The 22,003-nt window shown below is 43.4% G+C and overlaps 1 protein-coding gene across 8 annotated transcripts in view; it reads right to left on the reverse strand.

The window, feature by feature from the left end:
• FRMD4B (FERM domain containing 4B) overlaps positions 1-22,003 on the reverse strand; it is a 234,606-nt gene that overhangs the window by 45,007 nt on the left and 167,596 nt on the right. For 7 of the 8 annotated variants that reach the window (XR_014507531.1, XM_083424796.1, XM_083424795.1 and 4 more), the window contains 4 exons: positions 12,610-12,693; positions 10,109-10,174; positions 9,188-9,245; positions 7,326-7,412 (listed from right to left, as the gene is read on the reverse strand). Coding sequence is in view for 7 of the 8 variants with exons in the window: in XM_083424796.1 (XP_083280922.1) it covers positions 7,326-7,412; positions 9,188-9,245; positions 10,109-10,174; positions 12,610-12,693 (295 nt within the window). In the remaining variant the exon portion in view is untranslated. Of the gene's footprint in view, positions 1-7,325; positions 7,413-9,187; positions 9,246-10,108; positions 10,175-12,609; positions 12,694-21,413; positions 21,515-22,003 lie in introns of those variants that run through there. The other variant, XM_083424798.1, reaches the window with a different exon arrangement.

Consider the following 22,003-nt stretch of genomic DNA (forward strand, 5'->3'; position numbering starts at 1 on the left):
TGAGTTTGACCAAACTGCGGGAGGCAGTGGAAGACAGAAGTGCCTGGCGTGCTCTGGTCCATGGGGTCACGAAAAGCCGGGCATGACTAAATGACTAAACAACAACAGGATTTTACCCTTACTGATTAGGAAAATGACATTTTTAAAGGTATCAAAAATTTATACTTATGTGCAACATGCTGGCAGGCCCTGACGGGGGTTGTAGTTCAACAGCGTCTGCGGCACACCTGGTTGGCCAAGCCTGCTCCACAGCATGGCAGGGGGAAATAACATCGCAGGGCTAACCTCAGGTGACTCTCCTGCCCTTAGCAGAGAGCTGCACTACGCGTTGCTCTTGCCACCTGCCAAAAGAGCAGTCGATGGTGGCTTAGCATCATGGAAGGGGGAAGGGGGAAGGGGGTGAAAGTGGTAGAACGGGTAGGATTTACAAAATAAAATGCCTCATTTCTCTTGTAAGAAAAATAGAGAGCTGTTGGTTCCCCCTGCCGCCGCCCTACCCCAGCTCGGCTTAATCTGGGAGAGGATTATTTTCAGGTTGCACGTTGAAACTAAAGGATGCTTGCGGTTATCTCTGACAGCAGCTTCAAAGAATGTGGAATTGGCTAATGGCCACGGGGGTGAGGCAGGGAGATCGTGTGGTTAGTTTTACCCGGCTGGAACAGTGCCAGAGAAAAAGGTTAGCACTCCTTAATCTTGCTAGAGGCACCTGTATCTTAAAAATCTCAGGCGCTTTCCAGCCTTGAATACATCAATGGGAACTGTGTACAGTCAGCATTTCCTTGTAAATGCAGGAAGAGAGAGCAAGTTTCGGCATAGTGAAAAAACTCTGCATCTCACAAGATGTAAATCCGTGTATATCATGGTTAAGCTATAAACTATACAGCGGATCATAAAACTTTGGAACAGCTGACGACGGAAAACAAAGGAATGTTTATGTGAGTGTACACAATGAAAAATGTTTGTGCTCTGAATCTGATGGTTTTAATACAGAGCAACTCTCCCTTCTCACACAGAATGGAAACCATTATTATTATTATTATTATTATTATTATTATTATTAGTAGTTTATTAATTCATTCAATTTATATACCACCCTTTATCAAAAGATCCCAGGGAGGTGTACAACATTAAGAACACATTACAGAGCATCAGTAATAATAATAAAAAGCATAACAACAGACAGCATAATAACAAAATAATCGTAATAACAGCTCCCTCCCCCAGCTTTAACAGGCCATAGATTATTTAATAGTAGAAGGCATGGGTAAAGAGGAATGCTTCTGCCTCGCACCTACAGAAATGTAACGATGGCACCAGGCGAGCCAATGAAAAGGCCTGTACTCTTACTGCCACCTACAGAATCTCTCTGGGAGGAGGGACATAGAGAACGGCCTCATATGACAAGCACAGGGCCCAGGTCGGTTTTTATGGGGAAAGGTGGTCCTTAAGGTACTGAGGTCCTGATCAGTGTAATTGCAGCTTAAAATTAAATGAATGAATAAAAAGTGCATAATTCAGTATTCGCAGATTTTACCTATATATTGTATATATCTCGTTCTTTGAAATCAACCCTTTTTATATACACTGAACTGCTTGCATAAGAGATGGACTGATATTTCTGGCCTGTATCAGAGAGAGCTGATAAAATAATCAATTTGTTTATCATCTATGTCACAACAATGACTGGTACTGTTTGGTGTTAAGTACATACCCTTTGCGAGCTTGCATGGTAAGAGTGGAGGGGCTTTGCTGAGTGTTCAATCACATACATACCCAAACCCACCCCCCTTATGTTGAATGTACCCTTAGTGGCATAGACTCAAATGTATCTGGTTTTCTTTTCTTATTTTGTGACGTATAAATATTTATAATGTGGGTATACATGTGCACCCATCTCACATACTTTAGAATTAATCGAGATGTTGTTGTAACAGAAGATTTAATCTGCACAAAAACTTAGTCAATACCCCAAAGGAAAGCTCACGTGAAGCAAAACCTGCCCTCTACCCTTGTCATCCATGCAGGCAGCGACAAGCAAGTGAATGTACAGGAGATAAGATTACTTTCACCACCAGCATTCCATTCCTAAGAAACTATTTTACGTTTACCATGAGCTTTCTGTATGCATTATACAAATATCCCCCACCTCAGAATTGTTTCACTGAGAGATACTCACATTAAGTGAAATGAAATACATAGAGAAAATTCACTCATTTTGTAAATCACATTGAAACGGGTGGCTTAGAAGGTGATTAAGAAATTAACTGTAATAGTAATAATAAATTTGGCACACTAGTTGAATCTAGCTAGGCCAAATGTGCACTTGATTCTGAGAGGGGGAAATAAAAATGAGCACACACACACACACACGTGTCAAACATTTGATGAAGGGCTTTTAATTCTCAGCATAAATTTTTAAGAAAACTATAATACAAGACCTCCCATGTAGACAATTCTTTTTGATAAAAACATTTAAGACACCTGCAAATCTAGCCTTATAGAGAAAAACAGGCATGGTTATTACAAGGACCATACCTCAGAGGGCAGATCACATACGTTGCCTGCAGAAGGTCCCATGTTCATTAAAAGGATTGCTGTTAATTGTATGTGTTAGTTGCTATATATATATATATAGAGAGAGAGAGAGAGAGAGAATGCCTCAAAGCAGCTTAAAAAGGAGGCAAAACACAAACAGACAAAATAAACTAAAAGACAAGTCGAAAACAAGTATAGTATGCAGATGGTGAGAAAGATTTCTGCCTGAAGCTCTGGAGAACCACAGCCTGTCCCACTAGATAATACTGGGATAGATAGACCAGTGACTCGACCTCATAAAAGGTGACTTCCTGTGTTCCTAATCACATGTGCAGTGCCCCTATGTCTTAGAAACAACCAAGGCATTCTGCCTTGGCAAGTAACATTATATTGCTCCATAATCCCTATGATTAGAAGGGCAGGGCTTCCAGGTCAGAGGGTGAAGTTCACAGGTGTAATCAAGTCCAGGCACTGCTCCTTTAAGAAATTACCTGAAGTCTATGGTTGGCTTGCAGAAAGTGCTGCTGCAAAAATGTTTGCTTTTGAGTAAAGGAGCTGAGTTGTTAAAACCGATCAACGCCTTCAAGCAGTATAGCTCAGATAGATTTCAGTATACAATCTACATACAGAAAGCTGAAGTACCAGAGGGAATATTTCCTTGCCTAGCCCTCTTCTTGGTTGGCTCATTTCAACCTGGAGGAAGAGTTTGATGCACTATGTTTCAAAACAAGTGGTCTACCATGTGTGGTGAAGTTGTAAAGCCCTGCTGCAAGGCTCTACCAGATGTCTCCCTGGCTGAGCTACACATGTAGAACCAACCCTGCTGGCAATGCACCTCTTTAGAATATTAGGCGTGGGGGAATGTCATGTTTCCATGGCCTCATGTGTTTAGAATCAATGTACATACAAACACTGCTGCATGTGCAAAGCTAGCATGTCAGGAAAAAGCATGTCAGACTTCTGGGCATGCTCAATGTGCATGAGAGTAACAGGTTTGATGAGGTAAGGAGTTCAAACAAAAGGTACTCCAAAGTCCATAAAGATTCTGCTATATTGCTCTGCTTTAAGGTAAGACAGCCAGTAGGCTATGTTTGACTTGGTAATAACAGGCTTCTGTATATTTCTTCTAAAAAAAACAAAACTCTGTTGGCAGAGCCAAGGCTAAGTGTCCTTTAACTTGCAAAGCAGTTACATCCCTGATCACAATGGGGCAGGGAGAGACAGAGAGATGTAAGCGTAGGCAAGAGAAATGGAACGGGATAGCAGATTTCGGGAGAGGTAATTCCTCACACATATAAAGCAGACTTGGCAAGCGTAAGGTTCAAAGTTCACTTTTTGGCATCATCGTGGAATGTGGCTAAAATCCTGAGACTCTAGAGAGTGGCTGTCCATTGGACTAAACCAAGGATGGGGAATCTGTAGCCTTCCAGGCATTGCTGGACTCCAGTTCCCATCAGTCCCAGCCAGAAATGATAAGAACTGGAGTCAACAACATGCAGAGGGCAACAGGACTAGACAAAACTCGGCTATGTTTCCGGGAGTTTCCTAGAGGCAGAATAAGGCTAAATTCCAGTTGCCAGAAGGCAACAGCATACTCTACTTCTGGGCTTTCCCAGAAGCGTCTCACTGACCATTGTGAAGAAAAAGACACTTAACTGGATGTACCATCTAACTGACTGGCTATACTTTGGTAACCAAACTGAGGTTGTATGCATCACTTTTTCTGTGTGTGCAGAAAGAAACTATTTCGACACCTGATGCACCAATCACACCAGTCTCTGTACACCTCTATCTCACACCCTTGCTAAACATATGTATTTATTTCTCCTTGCAGCTACTCCTCGCTTAGTTGCTTTTGCTTACTTTTACAGTTTACTGCACATGGCAAACACAGAACCACCCTCTGTGCAAAGAAACTGTTTGTACTATCATCTCTTCTTCCATGACTCCTTTTCGTAGGAGTCACTGTTTCCAGAAGCTGGCTGGCATCGAAACTTGCCACCCGCTTTCCCTTCCTTTTGTGGTCTATGCTGTGTAGCTATTGTAGGAGCTGCGTAAGTTGCTTTGGAAAATAAACTGCAGAATGTCTATTTTTATGTGTGGTGGCGCGCAGAAACACTTGCCATTTGCTGCATCACCATTCCCAGTAATTGGTATTAATTAAGCGCAGATTAACAAGCACAGATTCCCCTAGAATTGTCTCAAATGGTGTGAAAGATTGCTTGCAGTAACAACTAAGCATTTAAGGCTGTAATCCTAAGCACAATTATTTGGGCTTAAGTCACACTAAACTAAAAAGAACTTATTTCTAAGGATATATGTATTAATAAGTACATTTAAAAACCTACCTTTCCTCTAAGGAACTGAAGCTGGTGTACATAGTTCTCTTCCCACTCCCCCAGGAAATAACTCTGACTTTCTTTAATGGCAAGTGGTATAAAAAATACTGTCAGACACATTCCTTCATATTTAAAATAAACCCAGTGAGGTTAAGCTGAATGACTACCCCATGATCATCCAGTGAGTTTCATGAGTGGTTGGGTATTTGAACATTCGTCTCCCCAGTCCTAGTCTGACACACTAACCATTATACTACACTAGCCTAGATGCACAATTCAGGACTCCTAAGCAGTGCTATTTTTCTAGAAAAAGAGGTGCCAGAACTCTCCATGAACACCTCCCTTGTTCTCTTATAATGACAATGGCGCAACCTGAGAGGTGACGGAACTGAGTTCCTATGAGTTCTGGCTGAAAGAAAGCCCTGGCAATAAGTAATAACATACAATGATGCTTAGCTTGAGAATGAGCACCTAAATTGTCAACTCTCCTTTTACCCTGGAAGCCCAGGTTAAGCCCCAGGTTAAGACTACCCAGCCTCTTCCAAACCAGTGTTTTACCAAAGAGCAGGCAATTAGAGGCAATTGTTCAGGAACAACAACAACTAAACAACAACAGCAGAGCAACAGCAGCAACAACAACTTTTGAACAAAAAAGCAAGATATACATTTTTTTAAAAAAATGAAAACAAATTCACTGAATAATTTGATCACTGCATAGTCAAGCCATTGCTTGTTTGTTCTAGATCAGGTATGGCTAACCTGTGGTCTTCCAGGAGTCACTGAACTACAACTCCCATCATCCCTAGCCAACATGCCAGTGGTCAGGAATGATGGGAGTTAAGAGTCCAATGACATCTGGAGAGCCATAGGGTCAGTTACTCTTGTACCAGATGAATAACTGATGGTTGGATAAACAAAACAAAATTGAGGCATGTTGACTAATTCTTTCTGGATTATTTACTTGCATTGTTGTAGAACAGTTGGGGACATGGGAAAGAGTAGACCTCTTGTCCAGTAAGATCTGCCTCTTTTATGGTGTTAAATGGATTTCCCATTGAGATACTTTTTCAAATATAGACGTCTGCTAAAAAATCTGGCCAGATGTACCACTCCTACACATACCTGACTTGTATTCTGAGACAGCAGCAAAATGTGCAGCTGGCAGAAAATGCATTTGAGGTGTTGACCCCTAAGTGATCTAGGGAGCAGGAAAAAGATCAGAATAGCTAGCTCTTGGCATCAATATGCAGATAAAGCACAGAGGTGTGGCTGCAAAGAAGCAAGGTGTGTTTTCCCTGTGGGATAGTCACGTGCATTAAAGCATCCCTGCTCCACTCAGCAAGGGAAATTAGTTCTTCCAGAAGTTTATGATTTGCACGTGTTTCTGATTTATGAGTTGGGACAGTTCCTATACACATCATATGCCCAGGGAGGAGGAAAGGGGCCTTTTAGGGATGGCAAGAGAAAGCAGTGGGGCACGACCATGCCCTCTATTTTGGTAGGGTAAGAAGCTTAGGCTTATTTTGTTCTGACATGCTGCTTACGATGGATGGCAAAAGGTTTCAGCCTACCCACCTATCCTCATGCCATGCCGCAGGTTCACCTGAGATGCCACCAGTGAGATGGATGAAGAATTTCTTCTAATCACGTTTTAGTGACCTAATAATGGCAAATGGACATGTCCTTTCCAAAGGGCCTGCTCCCCTACTTTTGATGGCAGACAGACACACAGAAAGTCACTGGGCAAAGCTTTTCCCATTGGTTCTCTGCCTGGCAAGAAGAAGTGTCATGCATTACACTACTGCATGCCAGGGAAGGGTTAAAAATATGGAGGCAAGGGAAAGAAGGAAAGAAAGAAAGAAAGAAAGAAAGAAAGAAAGAAAGGGCAACCCTAAGTGAGTGAATGCAGAAACTAGCCCATATATTTCTGTGAAGTTTGTATAATATAGTTCCCACAAAGGTGGCAAGTCCATTTCCCCTCCTCCTCCTCTATTCTTCTAGAATAGCTTGTGGGAGAAAGAACAGGCACACATTTCCCCCACCACTGCAAAAAAGGCTGTATTGTGCCTCTCACACAGTGTTTATTTAAATATTTAAAGGCCCCATTTTCATAAAAATACAGCAAGTCGGTATACAACAGAACCCCCCCCCCCGACATGACAATAAAATCAATAAAAGGATCAATAAAAAATGGTAGATGAAAAGAAATTCACATGTCAAAAGGCCTGTTTCAATAACAGAGTTATCAGGGTGATTCCTGCCAAACGTCTGTTGGCAGGGAGTTCCACTGGGCAGCACCTGCCGCACTAAAGGTTCAGTCCCTAATAAAGGCTGGATTACACTGGATACAGTTCTTTCACTGAACAGAGGAACACTTTGCTAATCATCTTTTTTTTAAGTTGCACCCACACCTATGTATTACAAAACACACACACACACACAGGTACTTACCTTCCTAGGCTTGACTTTATCTTGTAAATCGTACTGGCCGATTCCTTTATAACTGATCCCGAGCCACCATGGGATCCCTTGTTTATCCTGAAGAACAGAAAGGACACAAGTGGCGAGACTTAAGTAGGAGTCAAGCGCTGCAGAGTTGATGCAGTAGCGTTTAAAAACTATTTTGTTCTGCAACAAGTATCTGCAGGTTAGGGAGACGAAAAGCAGCTCTTTGTTAGCACACCTGCAGCCAACTGAGCGGGGATTATTGTTTAAAGTGGTCTGCCATTCCTTTCCCAGCTGGAAGATAGATGCTGTGCAAACAGGCAGAAAGCAGTGAGGAAGCGAGAAGGCTGCATTCCTTGAAACAGTGGCTACAGGCGGGGCACAAACTGACGAAAATCTGTGGGCGGTAAAACAACAACAATGGAAGGGGTTTGATGAGGGGTATGTCCAAAGTACTGCTGCCCTGGGACACTGCTGAGAGGAAAGAATGGGCTATGTACACATGCAGCACAATCCCTGGCACTTTACTGCAAAGTACATCTTGCTGCCTTTAGCAGATCACCCTGCATTTATTACTTTGCACGAGCATATGATACGGAGTAAGGAAGCAGACTGAAGCTTATCTTGTTACTGTGTGACTGCCTCCTCTCGGAAGGACCTGTGTGCAAGATTTCATGTTTCACAGGTCTCTCTTTCTCAGTTAAGGAGATAATAACATGAAGCATTAGGCAGCCAACACACTGTTTCAGTAAACCTGACCACAAGCCTTTAACACAGGTTATTAGTATCATCCACCTATTGCAGATGAGGTTCAGAGGCTAAGAAACGGCAGCTAGCCTAAGGCCACCAAATGCATTCACAGCCAAAGTAAACTAGGGCTTTCTGGTTCACAGCTCAATCTCTCAGCCACTAGCTTGCTAGTGTGAAGTCGGCATTTTTCAACAACTGTATTATTATGAACATATATTGGCAAGCTTGCACAGTTTAATCAGGAACGTATGGGATTATAAAATGTATACATTAGGTATGTGTGATCTTAAGTTATTACCAAATAATGCTGTATTTGGGTGTGTTTTTAATGTGTCCCTGCCCTAAAATTGCTTACCATGAATTGCTTAAAATTGCACACATAAATAAAATGCCACATCTTGTGTTTTTGTGTGTGGAAGACGACACAAGGTTCCCAGCATATGGCCTCACAATATGGTCTGAAAGCACACGAGGCCACCATCTTGCTGAAGTTTAAGCAGGTCTGGGTCTAATTACTGCCAAGGGGAACAAACACCTGGGAACCACATGTATGTTGTAATATTAAAAACAATAGACTGAATTAAAGCAAGAGTGTTGCTCCAGATGTTGATTCTGACTCCCATCAGCCTCTGCCAGCATGGCCAATGGCCAGGCACGATAGGGGGCTTCAGTCCAACATACGGAGAGCAGCATGTCAAGGAAGGTAGGTCTACTCTCACTGGCAGCGGTTCTCCAGTGCCTCAAACTGAAATTATCCCCACCATGAACCTGGGGCCTTCTGTATGCCAAGTATGTGTTCCCTCCTGTTTTTTTCCAGGGGGGCGCTGCTCTTTCAAACCTCCAACTCTATAGGTGGGACTCAACTAAATTACTGTGTGCACGCAACGAAGTCCACTCATGCAACAGGGCTCCCCCCTCTCCTCCCCCGCAAGCACCCCCTAAATATGCTCTGGAGGGTTGAAGGAACCCCTAGAAGAGGTTTAGGAGGCAAGCAGGGGGGAGAAGGGGGGAAAAGTCCCATTGTACAAACAGACTTTGTTCCCAGACTTTGTACCACACTTAGTGCAATGCTGAATTCTGCCCCAAGGCACTTAGGTTCTCTTGCAGCGGTCACTAACCTTTACTCCGTAGTAATGGACTCCGTATGTAGGCAGCGCTTCAACCACTTTCATGTACCTGTGCAGACAGATTCATAAGTAAATGGGCCGGTTCTTCTGTGAAGTTCTCTCTAAGCACATATTCTCTGATTTTTTTTATTCCTCTTTAAGTTGCAGCAGAGGGTTCTCCCCATTGCCCCTTAATTTTTTTTAGAACGGATCAGTCAACAGCTATGTTTACAAATGCGTTCAAGCAGAGCAACAAACTGCATGGTCAAAAAAATGTCAAAAGAGCTCAGCAGAATGGAATTAGCGTGGTCTCCCGTTAAAAAACACCACCAAAAGCTGTGCGGTGCAATTTGGCACAGGTGCTCAGCCCCTGTTCTGCTTGCCAGCTTAACAGCTAAATTCCATTAAAAACTTGGCTCCAATTATTGTGGCTGAGCTCTCTAACAATACAGGTCTGAACTATTTTCCAAGTTTAGTTCTAAGGTGTGTTTTATGTTCTTCTGAGTACACTTCCATGGTAAATGTAGCTGCCCAGGCTATATGAGAGAAATTTGAATAGCCAAGTACACATAACCTCAGGGAGATATGACCAGGAAATGAGATCTGACCAAGCTAGTGCCTATTCATGGAATGTTCAGTTGTTTGCACAGCTTCAGCTGTTGGGTCAGTTCTTGAGTAGGCTCCTGGCTATGAAAGGCACTGTGGAGTCTTCAGGAGAAAAGACAGTGTGGGAGGGGAATTGGGGAATTGGTCCAAAGATCTGCTGTCCATGCCTTCGCAACCTACAGGTGGGCATGTCACTTTTCAGCATGTAATGACTGACCATCAGTGTCTACCAGTGACTAACTGAGAACCATGTCAACCTATCAGACCACTGGTGAAGCCCCTTCTGCACTCCACCTCACCCCACAAATGTCCAAGTGAAACACTTACTGAACAATCGCTTGTCCTCTGGTCAGCCCCTTACTTTTTACATAATGTTCAATGACTCTGTCCTCACTGTGGAACAAGCACAATGGTTAAGGAGGCGGCAGAATTATTTTATACCAAATAATAATGTTTGATGGCACTCAGAAAACCATTCCACACACAAACATACAACACTCCGCTAAGAAACTCTCCAGTGAGGTGCGCACTCTTGCACATTCAGGAACTGAGCTACACAGAATGGAACGATGTGTCTGTTCCTTGATATAGCAGGATGGGCTCTAGATTTGTAATTAGCCCTGCTAAATCGTGCACACTACTTTAGAATGTCCCAATACTAAGACACAAGCATTGAACGAGTTGCAAGCACAGCAAAGCTGAAATTTAGCAAAAAGCAGGTGGAGTTATGTTAGGTTCCCTACCGCATCACTTATCACCATGATGAGAACTTGCAGACAAAAGTGTGCCTATGTCAGAAAACTGCCTGTACCAATACATTATCTTTGGGGGAAATTACAGGAGAAGTTAAGTGGTTCCCTGCTAGATCAAACAAAAGACCCATCTAGTCCAGGATCCTGTTCTTACAATTAGAGGCCTCTGGGAAGCCCATAAGCAGGAGATGTGTGTAATAGCACTCCCCAGCAACTGGTATTGAAGCATATCACCTCTGATAATGAAGGTAATATAATCATTGTGCAGCCATTCATAATGTAGCTGCTCAATGAATTTGACTGCTGTTAAAGGCAGAAGAGTCCTGCTGAGTGGAGGAAGGAGTCCAGTAGCAGCTTTTAAGACATTTGGGCTTGGATCCAGAGTTCATGTGAGCTGAACTCTGATCACAGGATGCTCCTGCTAGAGGAAGAGGCAATTCCCCCTCCACCCCCACCTGCCCCCATAATCCCTTGAAAAGCTACTCTAAAGGGTTGAGAGACCCTCTGGATATAGTGTGGGAAGTGGACTGCAGAGCTGCAGCAGGAAGAAGGACTGGGTGAAAATCACCTTCTCACCTCTTCCTCTAACAGGAGCATCCTGTGAGCAGAGCTCAGCTCACAGGAACTCTGGATTCAAACTAAAATGTCTTACAGTCTGCTACAGGCCTCTAATTTTTTCACCAGGACCTTTCATAGTTGCATAAAATGCAGGTATTTAACAGGGATAATCCTGGCTTACATGGGCCAGCAATGACTGGAGTAGCTAGATCTGTTGAATTGCTGCAGGACACTGATATTGTTAAGACACAGGAGGCCTGCTAGAGAAAAAGATAGCAACACCGTGGGGCCCACAAAGGCTGCTACCCTACATACACTGCTTAAAACTTACTGAACTTGAAACACCTACCTGTGTGCATAACTGCAGCCCAAAAGGAATAAGCTGTTGTAAACGATCAATGACTTGCCCTGTCTTATAACTACAGATTTCATAGTGCGGCTTGAGTTTATGAAGGTGAGTTATCAGCATGACAGCAATGGACTATGAAGCGGCAACAACAAAGATGGCCACGTAACTCTCATGGGAAGTAATAGTTACACTTTAGTCTGCACTAGGTAGACCACATCTGGAATACTGGGCCCAGTTCTGGGTGCCACACTTTAAGAAGGATGAAGAGAAACTGGAACAGGTTCAGAGGAGGGCAACGAAGATGGTCAGAGTATGGAAAACCAAGTCCTATGAGGAAAGGTTGAAGGAATTGGGTATGTTTAGCCTAGAGAAGACTGAGCAGGGGACATAATAGCATTTTTTTTTAGTCCCAGGATTACAGCCCCGAGTTTACTTTGGAGAGAGATCATCTTATGAAAGTCAACTCCTTTTAAACATTCCTATGTTTTCCTTAAACATTTGAACTAATCTTTAAATCCTGGCCCTGGATTCAAATACACTTATCGACCTACAGAACTTGGACAGTGTCTGTATTAAATACATCTATACTATTTGTTCAACAGCTTTTCAAATAAATAGGAGCTGGGAGGAAATTTTGACAGCCTCATGAAAATATGTGTGTTATTTAGGGCTACAGATAAAGTGTTTGATGGGCCAGGAGGACCTTGAATTAAACCCCTGCTCAGAGGTGGAAGTCCTTCGATGGCCTTGGGCAAGGCACAGCCAGACCTAATTTACTTTGCTGGCTTGTTGTGAGGATAATATGGGGAGCTGGAGGCAGGGGGAGAAGAGAAACTATGGCTTGGATCTAGTTCCTGTGAGTGAAACAGGGGAGGTGATTTCTGCCCAGTTCCTCCTCCTCTCCTCCTCCCTGCAGCCTCCTTTATCCATTGAAAAGCTGTTTAGGAGGGCTGGAGAACCCTCCAGAACAAGGTAGTGCTGGGAAGCATGGGAAGTGAAACTTGTCAAAAATCTCCTCCTCCTCACTTCATGGACCACAAGTATGGAAAGAGCCCTTCCTATTCATGGAAGAGACACTGTGGCTCTCCGACCCTTCCAATGCTGCTTAGAGAAGAAGGGCAGGATAAAAGCGTGAAATGCAAGTGAAATGAAAAATAAATGTGTCTTACCAAAAGGCGAGCGATGGGTGTTCCTGTAGCGTCTTGGTAGGAAAGGCAGGCAAGTTCTTTAGATCTTTCCTTGCATTCTCATCACTTGGAAGTGCATGGGAAAACAAAATAATGGAAGAGTGTTAACTATTTTGGAATCAGTAAGACTTGCCTAGTTGGTTCTAGGAAAAGGGGGCCGAGTTTTAGCCACTCGGAAGCGGGTTCATTCATAGTGTAGTCCAGCTGTCATAGCAACGTAACCCTATAGGCCTTCTTGCATGACAACTCTGAACAAAAGAAGTGGACTTGAATTACTTTTCTGATTAGGGGCACAGTGCAACTGAGGAAATTTGGCTGCCGAAGAAAACGAAGCAGTGATACTCATCAGCCACTGAATATTCTTTGCTGAAACGATACCTTCTGGTTCAACCAGTCGATAAAACAAACCCCCGCGTTCTCTAACATGGACACATCTCTTAAGATTCTTAAAGCAAAACTGATTCCACTTTTTGACTAAAAAATAATAATCAGCTAAGGCATTCTCACTATTCTAATTCTTAGAGAGGGGGGAGAAATAGGAGGAGAAAGAAAGTTAAAAAGAAATTGTAACTTGGCCCCAAGACGTAGGGATTGGGCAGATATCCATTTAATTATTTTAAAAAGACAAAAAGGCATGTGTGGTTGCTGGCAGAAAAGAAAAGTGGGCAATACTTTCTGTTTATCTGCTTAATTAGGCCAACGAGTTTCTGCAGGATTTCTGCATGCTTTTAGCAGAGATCAGCAAGCACCAACATGACTTTTCTGTACCAGTAATTCATTGGGCTTCCTGAGTCATTAACACGTGCTTCGTTTTTCCCAATGGAATAAGCTGACGCATGACTTCTTATACAAGGTGCCTTGTTCTAAACTGAACTCACAGCATCTTTAAATAATTCAGCACAGGAGAAAAGTGTGACTCCTTCCCAACCCTCTGCTGCAGAATCTCTCTGGATGTGCACCTGTCCACAAAACAGGGAAGGATTTCCTAACAGTGTGGTAGCCCAGGGGTGGGGGACCCCAGGCCTAAGGGCCAAATGCACCCCTCAAGTCCTCTCCACCTGCTCCTCGGGACTGACTGTCCCCAAGACATACCCCTCAACTGCCCTGCTGTGAGCGCCCTCCTTGTGTGCTTCTGTCTGCCTGGAATGCCTCCCTGAACTGCAAAAAGACATTTTGGTTGCCTGGGCAAAAGATGGAGGGGCATGTGTGTGTGTGTGCGCGCGCACGCATAGAGACCTCTGGTTTCTGCCTGGCCAGTATGTAGTCTACTGTACAAAGCTAAGTCTCACATCTGCTGCTTCACCCAACGTTGGCTCTGGCCCCATCCACCACTTACGCAAACACACAGGGAAGCTGCCCATGGGAATGAAGGCTGAAAAAGGTACCCCACCCCAGTGATTGTATTATCGCAGCATTGGCATCCAAATATTTCTGGAAAGTGCCTCCTGTCAAGAGAAATATCTCCTTTCTGGCAGCAAATACCTCTTCCAGAACTGGAATATTTTTTTAAAAAAATCAGATTTAAGCTCTATCTGCTTATGTTTACACACACACACACACCAACAACATTGGGATAAATTGTCAGTTGCCCATGCCCGGTTCAGGAAAGGCTCTTGCTGGCAGAAGGAGGGAGGAGGCCTCCCCCTTTGTCTTGCAACGCCCCACACTATCCCCCATGATGTTCTCTGATCCATCTGGAGCACATTTTCAGGGAACAAAGGGAATAAGGAATAAGCAAAAACTGCCCTCATTGAACTGAGTACTGTTCACAGGATCCAAGCCATTATTTTAACATTTTCAGTTAACTGGAAAACACAGACAGAGTATGAATATGTATGCATGTGTGGATAACACAAACACTCCAATTCAACACTCCAATTATTTCCTATAGGAAATAAAAGGATTCTTTTTCAGCCGCCAGTTCTCACCAGAATCTAGGTCTCCACCCGCCACAGAGCAGGCCCATTGTAGTCCAGCGCCTGCAGGGCAAATAGCTATTGATGACAGGAAAGTCGATCTGCAAGGAGATTCTCCTAAGGGCTGCAGCCAATCTGAGGTGGTGGGAAAGTTTCTTACTGACCTCAAATATCATTATATGTCAAACGCTTGAGTGTTATTTGAGCAAACCTCTTTCAAAGAGTTACTCCCAAAAGAAAATCAAACCAGGCACAATTCTTATAAGCTGTTCGCATGCACGTGTTCATTGCATGAAGACTGCAACACCTTTTGCATTTGTTAATGGCCCACCATGGCTATAACATGGATATAGCCATGGTCACATTTCCTTGTACCATATCACAAAAACATAGTGTTTCAATGAATTGTGCCAACACTTTCAGCTAATACTATTCCAGTGTACAATAACTGAGCAGGTAACTCGCATCTTACACTTATTTTACTTATGCAATCACAGCTTTGCATAGTGTGTGTGTGTGTGTGTGTGTGTGTGTGTGTGTAACCCACTCCCCATTTATATATTCTCCCACCACCACCTGGGCAAAGCTGCAATGCTGGGCTTACCCAGTTTTGGGAAGGTGGCACAAGGGCTCTGGCAGTATCCCAGAAGCCGGGCTTTGGGAAGGAGATGTGAGCGCTCTGGCAGGGTCCTAGAACCCCTGCTCCACAAAGCTGGGCAAGCATTCCTCCAACTTGTAGTGGGGACAGTTCTGGAGGTTCCTGGCTTTACATGATTTTGCATCTGCAAGCAATGGCCACGAACATAACCTCTACATAAGATGCGAGTCACCTGTACAGTCGTACGTTGGAAGTCAAACAGAATCCGTTCCGGAAGTCCGTTTGACTTCCAAAACATTTGGAAACCAAAGCTCCTGCAGCCAATTGGAAGCTGCAGAAGCCCCATCGGAGGTTCGGCTTCCAAAAATAGTTCACAAACCAGAACATCACTTCCGGGTTTGCGGCATCCGGGAGCTAAAACATTTGAGAACTAAGCTGTTCGAAAACAAAGGTACGATTGTATATGAATGACAAAGTCAAGTCATGTCACCCAAGCTTTTCTCTGACTCCCAAGAAATGGGGGGGGGGGCAATATCTTGGGGGGGGGTGAATGTGTGCATCTGTGTGTAAAGGTTCCTGAATCAAGGCTAGAACACCCCATGGAGGGGTATCTAGAGTCTTCCTTGTACAGCTTTCGACATAAGCTGAAGACATGCTTCTTCTATACCATAGCCTTAGACATTTAAGGTATTTTGTTTTGTAGGACCCTCCTCTTTCGCTGAATGTATACTGCTCTGTTCTGGCTGAAACGGTTCTCCTTGCTCTTACAATCGTTAGCTGTTTTATCTGTTTTTATACATTGCATATTCTATTGTTGTAATCAGCTCTGGGACCTTAGGTGAAGGGCGGGTAAAAAATCTTCTGAATAAATAAAACATCTCTGCTCTCATCTCGACTTTGAAGCAATCTGTTCATTAGTTCTCTGTGGTATACGTATAAATGACAGCTTCTTCACCTCCTTCAAAGCTCCTCCACAGCGGCTCACCACTAAGAGGCTAATATATGTTCACAACACACCCATGACAAACTACAGTGCCCTATTTTGCTATAGCCCCCCCCCCTAAAAAAGTCACAAAGGCAAGCCGCTCCTACACACTGAATGAAGGTGCAAGCCGTAATTCAGAGGTTTCCTGTGACAGGGCTGAAAATAATAGACTCCTTAGGCTGCAGGAGAACTAAAGATCAACTAAACTTCAAACCCTTGTTCACAACACAGGATCAACTTTCACTAACCCAACACTATCCAGATGACAATGTGTGCAATACAAAGCACACCACTGAACAAGGAGTAACATGGCACACTTTCCTAAGAAAATAAACTGAATGGATTCATTAATTGAACGGAGTGACATGTTACAGATGAAAGCAAAAAAACAAAAAACAAAAAAAACCTCACAATGTCAATGTGACCTGAGGAAAAGCTCCCCCCCCCCCCCAAATTGCAAATAAGTATGAATATAATGCCACAGGCACAGCGCTGCAAATTGTATTCTGTGCTTCTATTTCCATGAGTAACAGAACTTCAGGGTCTGAAATGCTAGCTTCGGCTCATTCCTTTTCCCCAGTCGCCTTAGCTTCACCTGCCAGTGTATTCAAGCTCAGGTTGGACTCAGATGATCATCTGCAATTCAGATTACCACTTAAAATCCAGCCCAGAGAGAATGCAACCAGAAGGATAGTCCATTATCTGTGCCATCTGGCAACACGGCAAGGTGTTCAGGGGAGAAAATAAATAAATAAAATCCACTATGTTTTTTGTCTTGGTCTCTATAAACCTAGGCCAGGGAGCTGGTGTCACCAGATCTTGAAAGTGGTCTGAAAATAATTTGTTCCATTTGCCTGGAACACATTGGGAGAAAGGCAGTACATAAATGCAATAAAGAATATTCAGTGGTACTTCAGGTTAAGTACTTAATTTGTTCCGGAGGTCCGTTCTTAACCTGAAACTGTTCTTAACCTGAAGCACCACTTTAGCTAATGGGGCCTCCTGCTGCTGCCGCGCCGCCGGAGCCCGATTTCTGTTCTTATCCTGAAGCAAAGTTCTTAACCTGAGGTAATATTTCTGGGTTAGCGGAGTGTGTAACCTGAAGCGTATGTAACCTGAAGCGTATGTAACCTGAAGTACCACTGTACTCAGTTGAGAACGGCATTCTAAAATATCTCTATCATTCTTATTAAATAGTGGGTGGACATATTAGATGACACAGAGATTTCTCCAAGTAGTTCTTTATAAGTAAACTGGAACTGAACTGAACAACATTGTAACAACAACAACAACCCAGGGTTTCCCGCCTAAATTAACTGACATGGACCTGAGTGAAAACTATATACACGATACCCCGGTGGCCAGGGTGAGAACTTCAATGCATAACAATTCTAAAAGAGTTGCACATTAAATAAACAAAACGCCAACACTGGCCAATCAGGTCACAGAGAGATGAGTCCCTAACACTGGCCAGCATTGGCCTAAGTGTGCTAATTTCATAGCCAAACTCACTGCTACACCGCTAGGCCATATTCTAATCCCGTTTGCCCAGGAATAAACCCCACGCTGAATTTAAGAGGATTTATTGCTGAGTGAGACACGGAGAGGACCGTGCTGTAAATTATTCTTCTACAAACAGCTTGACATCTACACATTACCGAAGACTACACCAGCACTCCCTTTTCAGTTAAACTAGTTTCTAAACTAAAATTCATAAGCAGACGGAATTGGAAAATGCGACCTTTCATTTACCTGCAATAGTATGCTTCACAGCCAGCTATGGAAATGGAGGGAACACAAGATCACTCAATTCAAGGGGGAAAGCCAGTATCACTTTCCTATACAGCAAATTTGTGCTGGAGCATCCTAGAGGCTGAAACCATCTGCTGGTTCAAACATATGCAGCCTCCATGCTTGAAAGGTCTAACCACTGTTTAGTAATTTAGAGTAAGCCCGTCACTTACATGGGTTACACCTAGAGCTAATGTCGCATAGAGTCAAAACACATTGGGTTCAATGGTGGGCAGGACTGGCCAAGTCTTCCCCCCCCCCCCAGACATCTGCCCCCTTTTTAATTTTTTTGCCATCAAATTTGAGCACACACAAGTTCAATGCACATAAGCCATAGGCTTACTGTATACACCGATCCCAAAATGTGAAGCTGTAGTCCAAAGGTATACATTTCTGCACCCAGGTCCCTTGTGTGTGTATGAGTGTATGTTAAATTGAGATCCACAGTGTATATATTTACAAAGAGCATTAAACTCTAAAGAGCTTACAGCTTTTGGGGTGGGGTGGGGGCAGGGGCAGGGGATAACCAATGGGCATATGATCTCATTCAGGCACTTACAACTTGCAAGAATGACCTCAGAGCACCAGACAGATTCTCCCATGCACCAGGCAGGAAGCGTATCTGTTCCTCTCTACCTGCGGATTTATTGTTGAGCGAGTGGGGATTATTCACGGTCTGCATGATGCTAGAAGATGTCTCCCATGAGGCTTCTAAGAGCTGCAGACTTGTTATTGCTAACACTCATGGGTTCTTCCTCTTTGCACAAAAGTCAGATTAGCCAAATTAGTCGTGGTTCCATTGTGCGGCAGCAAAACTGAAAGCTTGTTATCACAGTCCTATGTGCTTGATAACAAAAGGCACCTCGGCCTACAAAAAGGCATGCATCCAGCGGCAGGGAACTGGCAAAACTACAAGGGGAAAGTGGCATTAAAGCGCAAGCACTGTCTGTGCTATGTCTCCTGGGCACACAGTAAACCTAAGTCAGGGGAAAGCTTCAGAAATAGCAGAGTGGAGCTGCATATAAACACAACAGCTCTCATTTTTGTTTTCACAGAATCGACACAGAGACCTTAGAGACCATCTAGTCAACTCTCGGCTCAATTTAGGACTCTTGCAACTACAGCATCCCAGGTAGACGGGAGTCCCGCCTGCACTTCAATGGTTCCAGCTAAGGAGAGCCGATCGCCTCCAGAGGTAGTCTAAAATCTGCTTCCTTGCCATTTCTATTCATTAGTTCCATTCCTGCCTTCTGGAGCAGCAGAAAACAAGCCTGGTTCATCTTTTCCCTGAAGCCGATCAGATCTCTGAAGGACAGCTATGATGTCTCCCTAACTTCTTCCCACCAGCCTAAATGTACCCAGTTATCTCAACTACAGTAACTGACTGACTGGAACCCTATTCCAAGCAGATTTATTACTGGCCCTGTTACGATGTTACATATAGGCACCCAAGGCACAGTAACAATAGCTCAGAGGTATAATAGTACTGTATCTGTTTCTCAGATGGAAACATGTAAAAGCCTAATGAATACAATATTTCCCACAGATCTCATGAATTGTCTCACTTAGTCTCTGTATTCACTTGAATTCTTTAGAAATGACACCACTGACAGCACAAAATTGCAGCAGCTGACATCATCACACTTCGTTAGCTAATTGCTTTCCAAAATAATGGACATAACTGAGCCAAAGCAACATATATGTTGATTTCAGTTGGAAAATTACAGGACAACCCTGTAAAAGTCCACGCAGAAGTAAATACCACCAAGCGCAATATGTAGGATTAAAGCCTTAAACATGTGCTTCAGTTCTGTCCCATTGTAATCAATGATACTGCTTAACTTTGGCTGGATTGTGGCCACTGTTTTGTCACAGAAATTCCCTGTTTGTTCTACAGGCATATTTACACCTGCTGATTAACTTGGATGCATTGATTGCCTTGTAGAACAGATAATTAAGATCTATTTCTGTTAACCCAGCCCACAGGTTAACCCTGTTAACCTCAAACTGAATATGCGTACTTCATATGTACTTCAATAATAGTCAGTTGTCATTCCACCCCACCAAAAAAGCAGCACCAGCAACAAGAAGATACTGTTTTCACATAGACTACATTGTGATATGTCTTTCTAAAATACATCAGGATAGATCCAGACTACCTATTGGAACTTTGTACACAGGGTGCTCTGCGAGAGGAATGGGGTAGGTGATTTTTGCCTATTACGTCTTTCCACAGAAAAGTTGCTCCAGAGGACTGGAAGACAGCACTGGAGGTGATGTTGGGAGAGGTGGAGCGAATTGGCAAAATTTAGGCCCTCTTCGTTCAGCGAGAGCTTCTGTAGACTCTCAGTCCCTTCTGAGAATGGAAGGATTGGTAAGTCTGGATCCAACCTATAAATCACTTAACAACATCTGCAAGTGGTGCAATATTTTAGAACAGGGATGGCCAACTGGCCGACTGCAATCGACTGGTCGATTTCCTGCAGCTAGTGGTCGATCACGGGTCCTATTTCCTCCGTGGTGGGAAAAGAACATCTGGCCCCGCCCCCTTGCCCGGTCCTTCATTTGTGCATGATCTCAAAAGTGGCAGATGGAGTTATCGCTAGTGATCTTCTGTTGAGTGACTTTTGACTGACTTGCTCCCCCCAAGAAAGCTCAACTACCTTGGTTCGTGCCCCCCCCCATGGGTGGATCACTGCCAGCTTTTTATTGTGGGATTAGATCGCAGTCTCTTAGGAGTTGGACGTCCCTGCTTTAGAAAGTTTATCAACACAACAACCCTGTGAGGTAGGTCACCACACTCTTCCCATATGGGGAGCGGAGGCTAAGAGAAAATAAATTTGCCCTGAGTCACACAATGAGTACATAATAGAGTTGAAATCATGTATTTTAGATCCTTAGGCAGTTCTCTGGTCCACCCAATGAGAGATTGGTATATTTGTTAATGAAAGATACTGGAATGTTGCTCATCACTTACATTTATAAAGCTATGTTAGAAGTAGCTGTGCCTATGAAGTACCCAACAAATCTGTTAAGGTTTTTTACAATGCCACAAGTGCAGTGCTGTTAAGAATCCTGGGTGTTGAGCACGGCAGCTTATTTAATTCATATTTTGCCTGGGTATAAAACTGAAAAAGAAATACTTTCCCCAATTTAAAAACTAGCTCCCTGTGAGAGTAAATGAAAAGTCTTTACATGCACATATTTATTCCGAAAGTGGTGGCAATTCTGAAGTCTAGCACAACCATTAAGTGGCTTTAGACTCTCAGGAACTTCAAATTCCATGTAGAAACAAATAAAGCACAAAGCAAATGCAACCGTTTGTCTGTCGTAGCATACATTTCACTCAGACTTTTAGATAACCTTATCATGCATATAGAACCCAAGTCCTTACAACCTCATGCATCAACCTGACAGCTTTAAGTATTTGTCCAAGATGCTGCTTTCTTTTCTATACCATAAACAGGCATTGCCCTCTCAGAAAGATTATTGTTACCATGCCTCAGGATTCCAGACAGGAAACACCCACTTGGCAGCAACACACTTCAGAAATCCAGTTCCATTGTTGGAAGTATACTGCATGCAGGTAACCAAAGAGGGTTGGTTCAGACAATCACACACCAACTTGGTAAACATGTGCTTAGTGAATGAAGTGCTAAGGAAGGTTACACACACAGTGTTTGAAACTCCCATTGTCCTGGGCATGTTTTGCAACAGGGAATTTCATTAACCCAAGCAGCTTCTGAGCTCTGGGTGCAGTACTGAGCCTAAGATTTCAGATTAAAACTGCCACTGCTGGAAGAAAAGGAGGACCTTTTTCTGCCTCCCCACTTCCAGCCACTTTCAAGACTGGAGAAGGGACCCTCATAAGACTATTAGGAGGGTGGGCAGGGGAAGTATGGCTTTGTTTTTTGCAGTCTTCAGATGAGGACTAGACCACATGAAAAAATTTAAGATTTTAGCTGCAGTTTGTTCATTTTCAGCTTTGTACTCGTTATAAAAAAAAGATGCATAAACACTCCATCACGGTGCCCATAACCTAGGTTTTAGGCGCCATTTAGCTCCTAGCTTTCATATCTCTGTTTC

The sequence above is a fragment of the Podarcis tiliguerta genome (assembly GCF_965153285.1).
Source record: "Podarcis tiliguerta genome assembly, chromosome: 2".
NCBI lineage: Eukaryota > Metazoa > Chordata > Lepidosauria > Squamata > Lacertidae > Podarcis > Podarcis tiliguerta.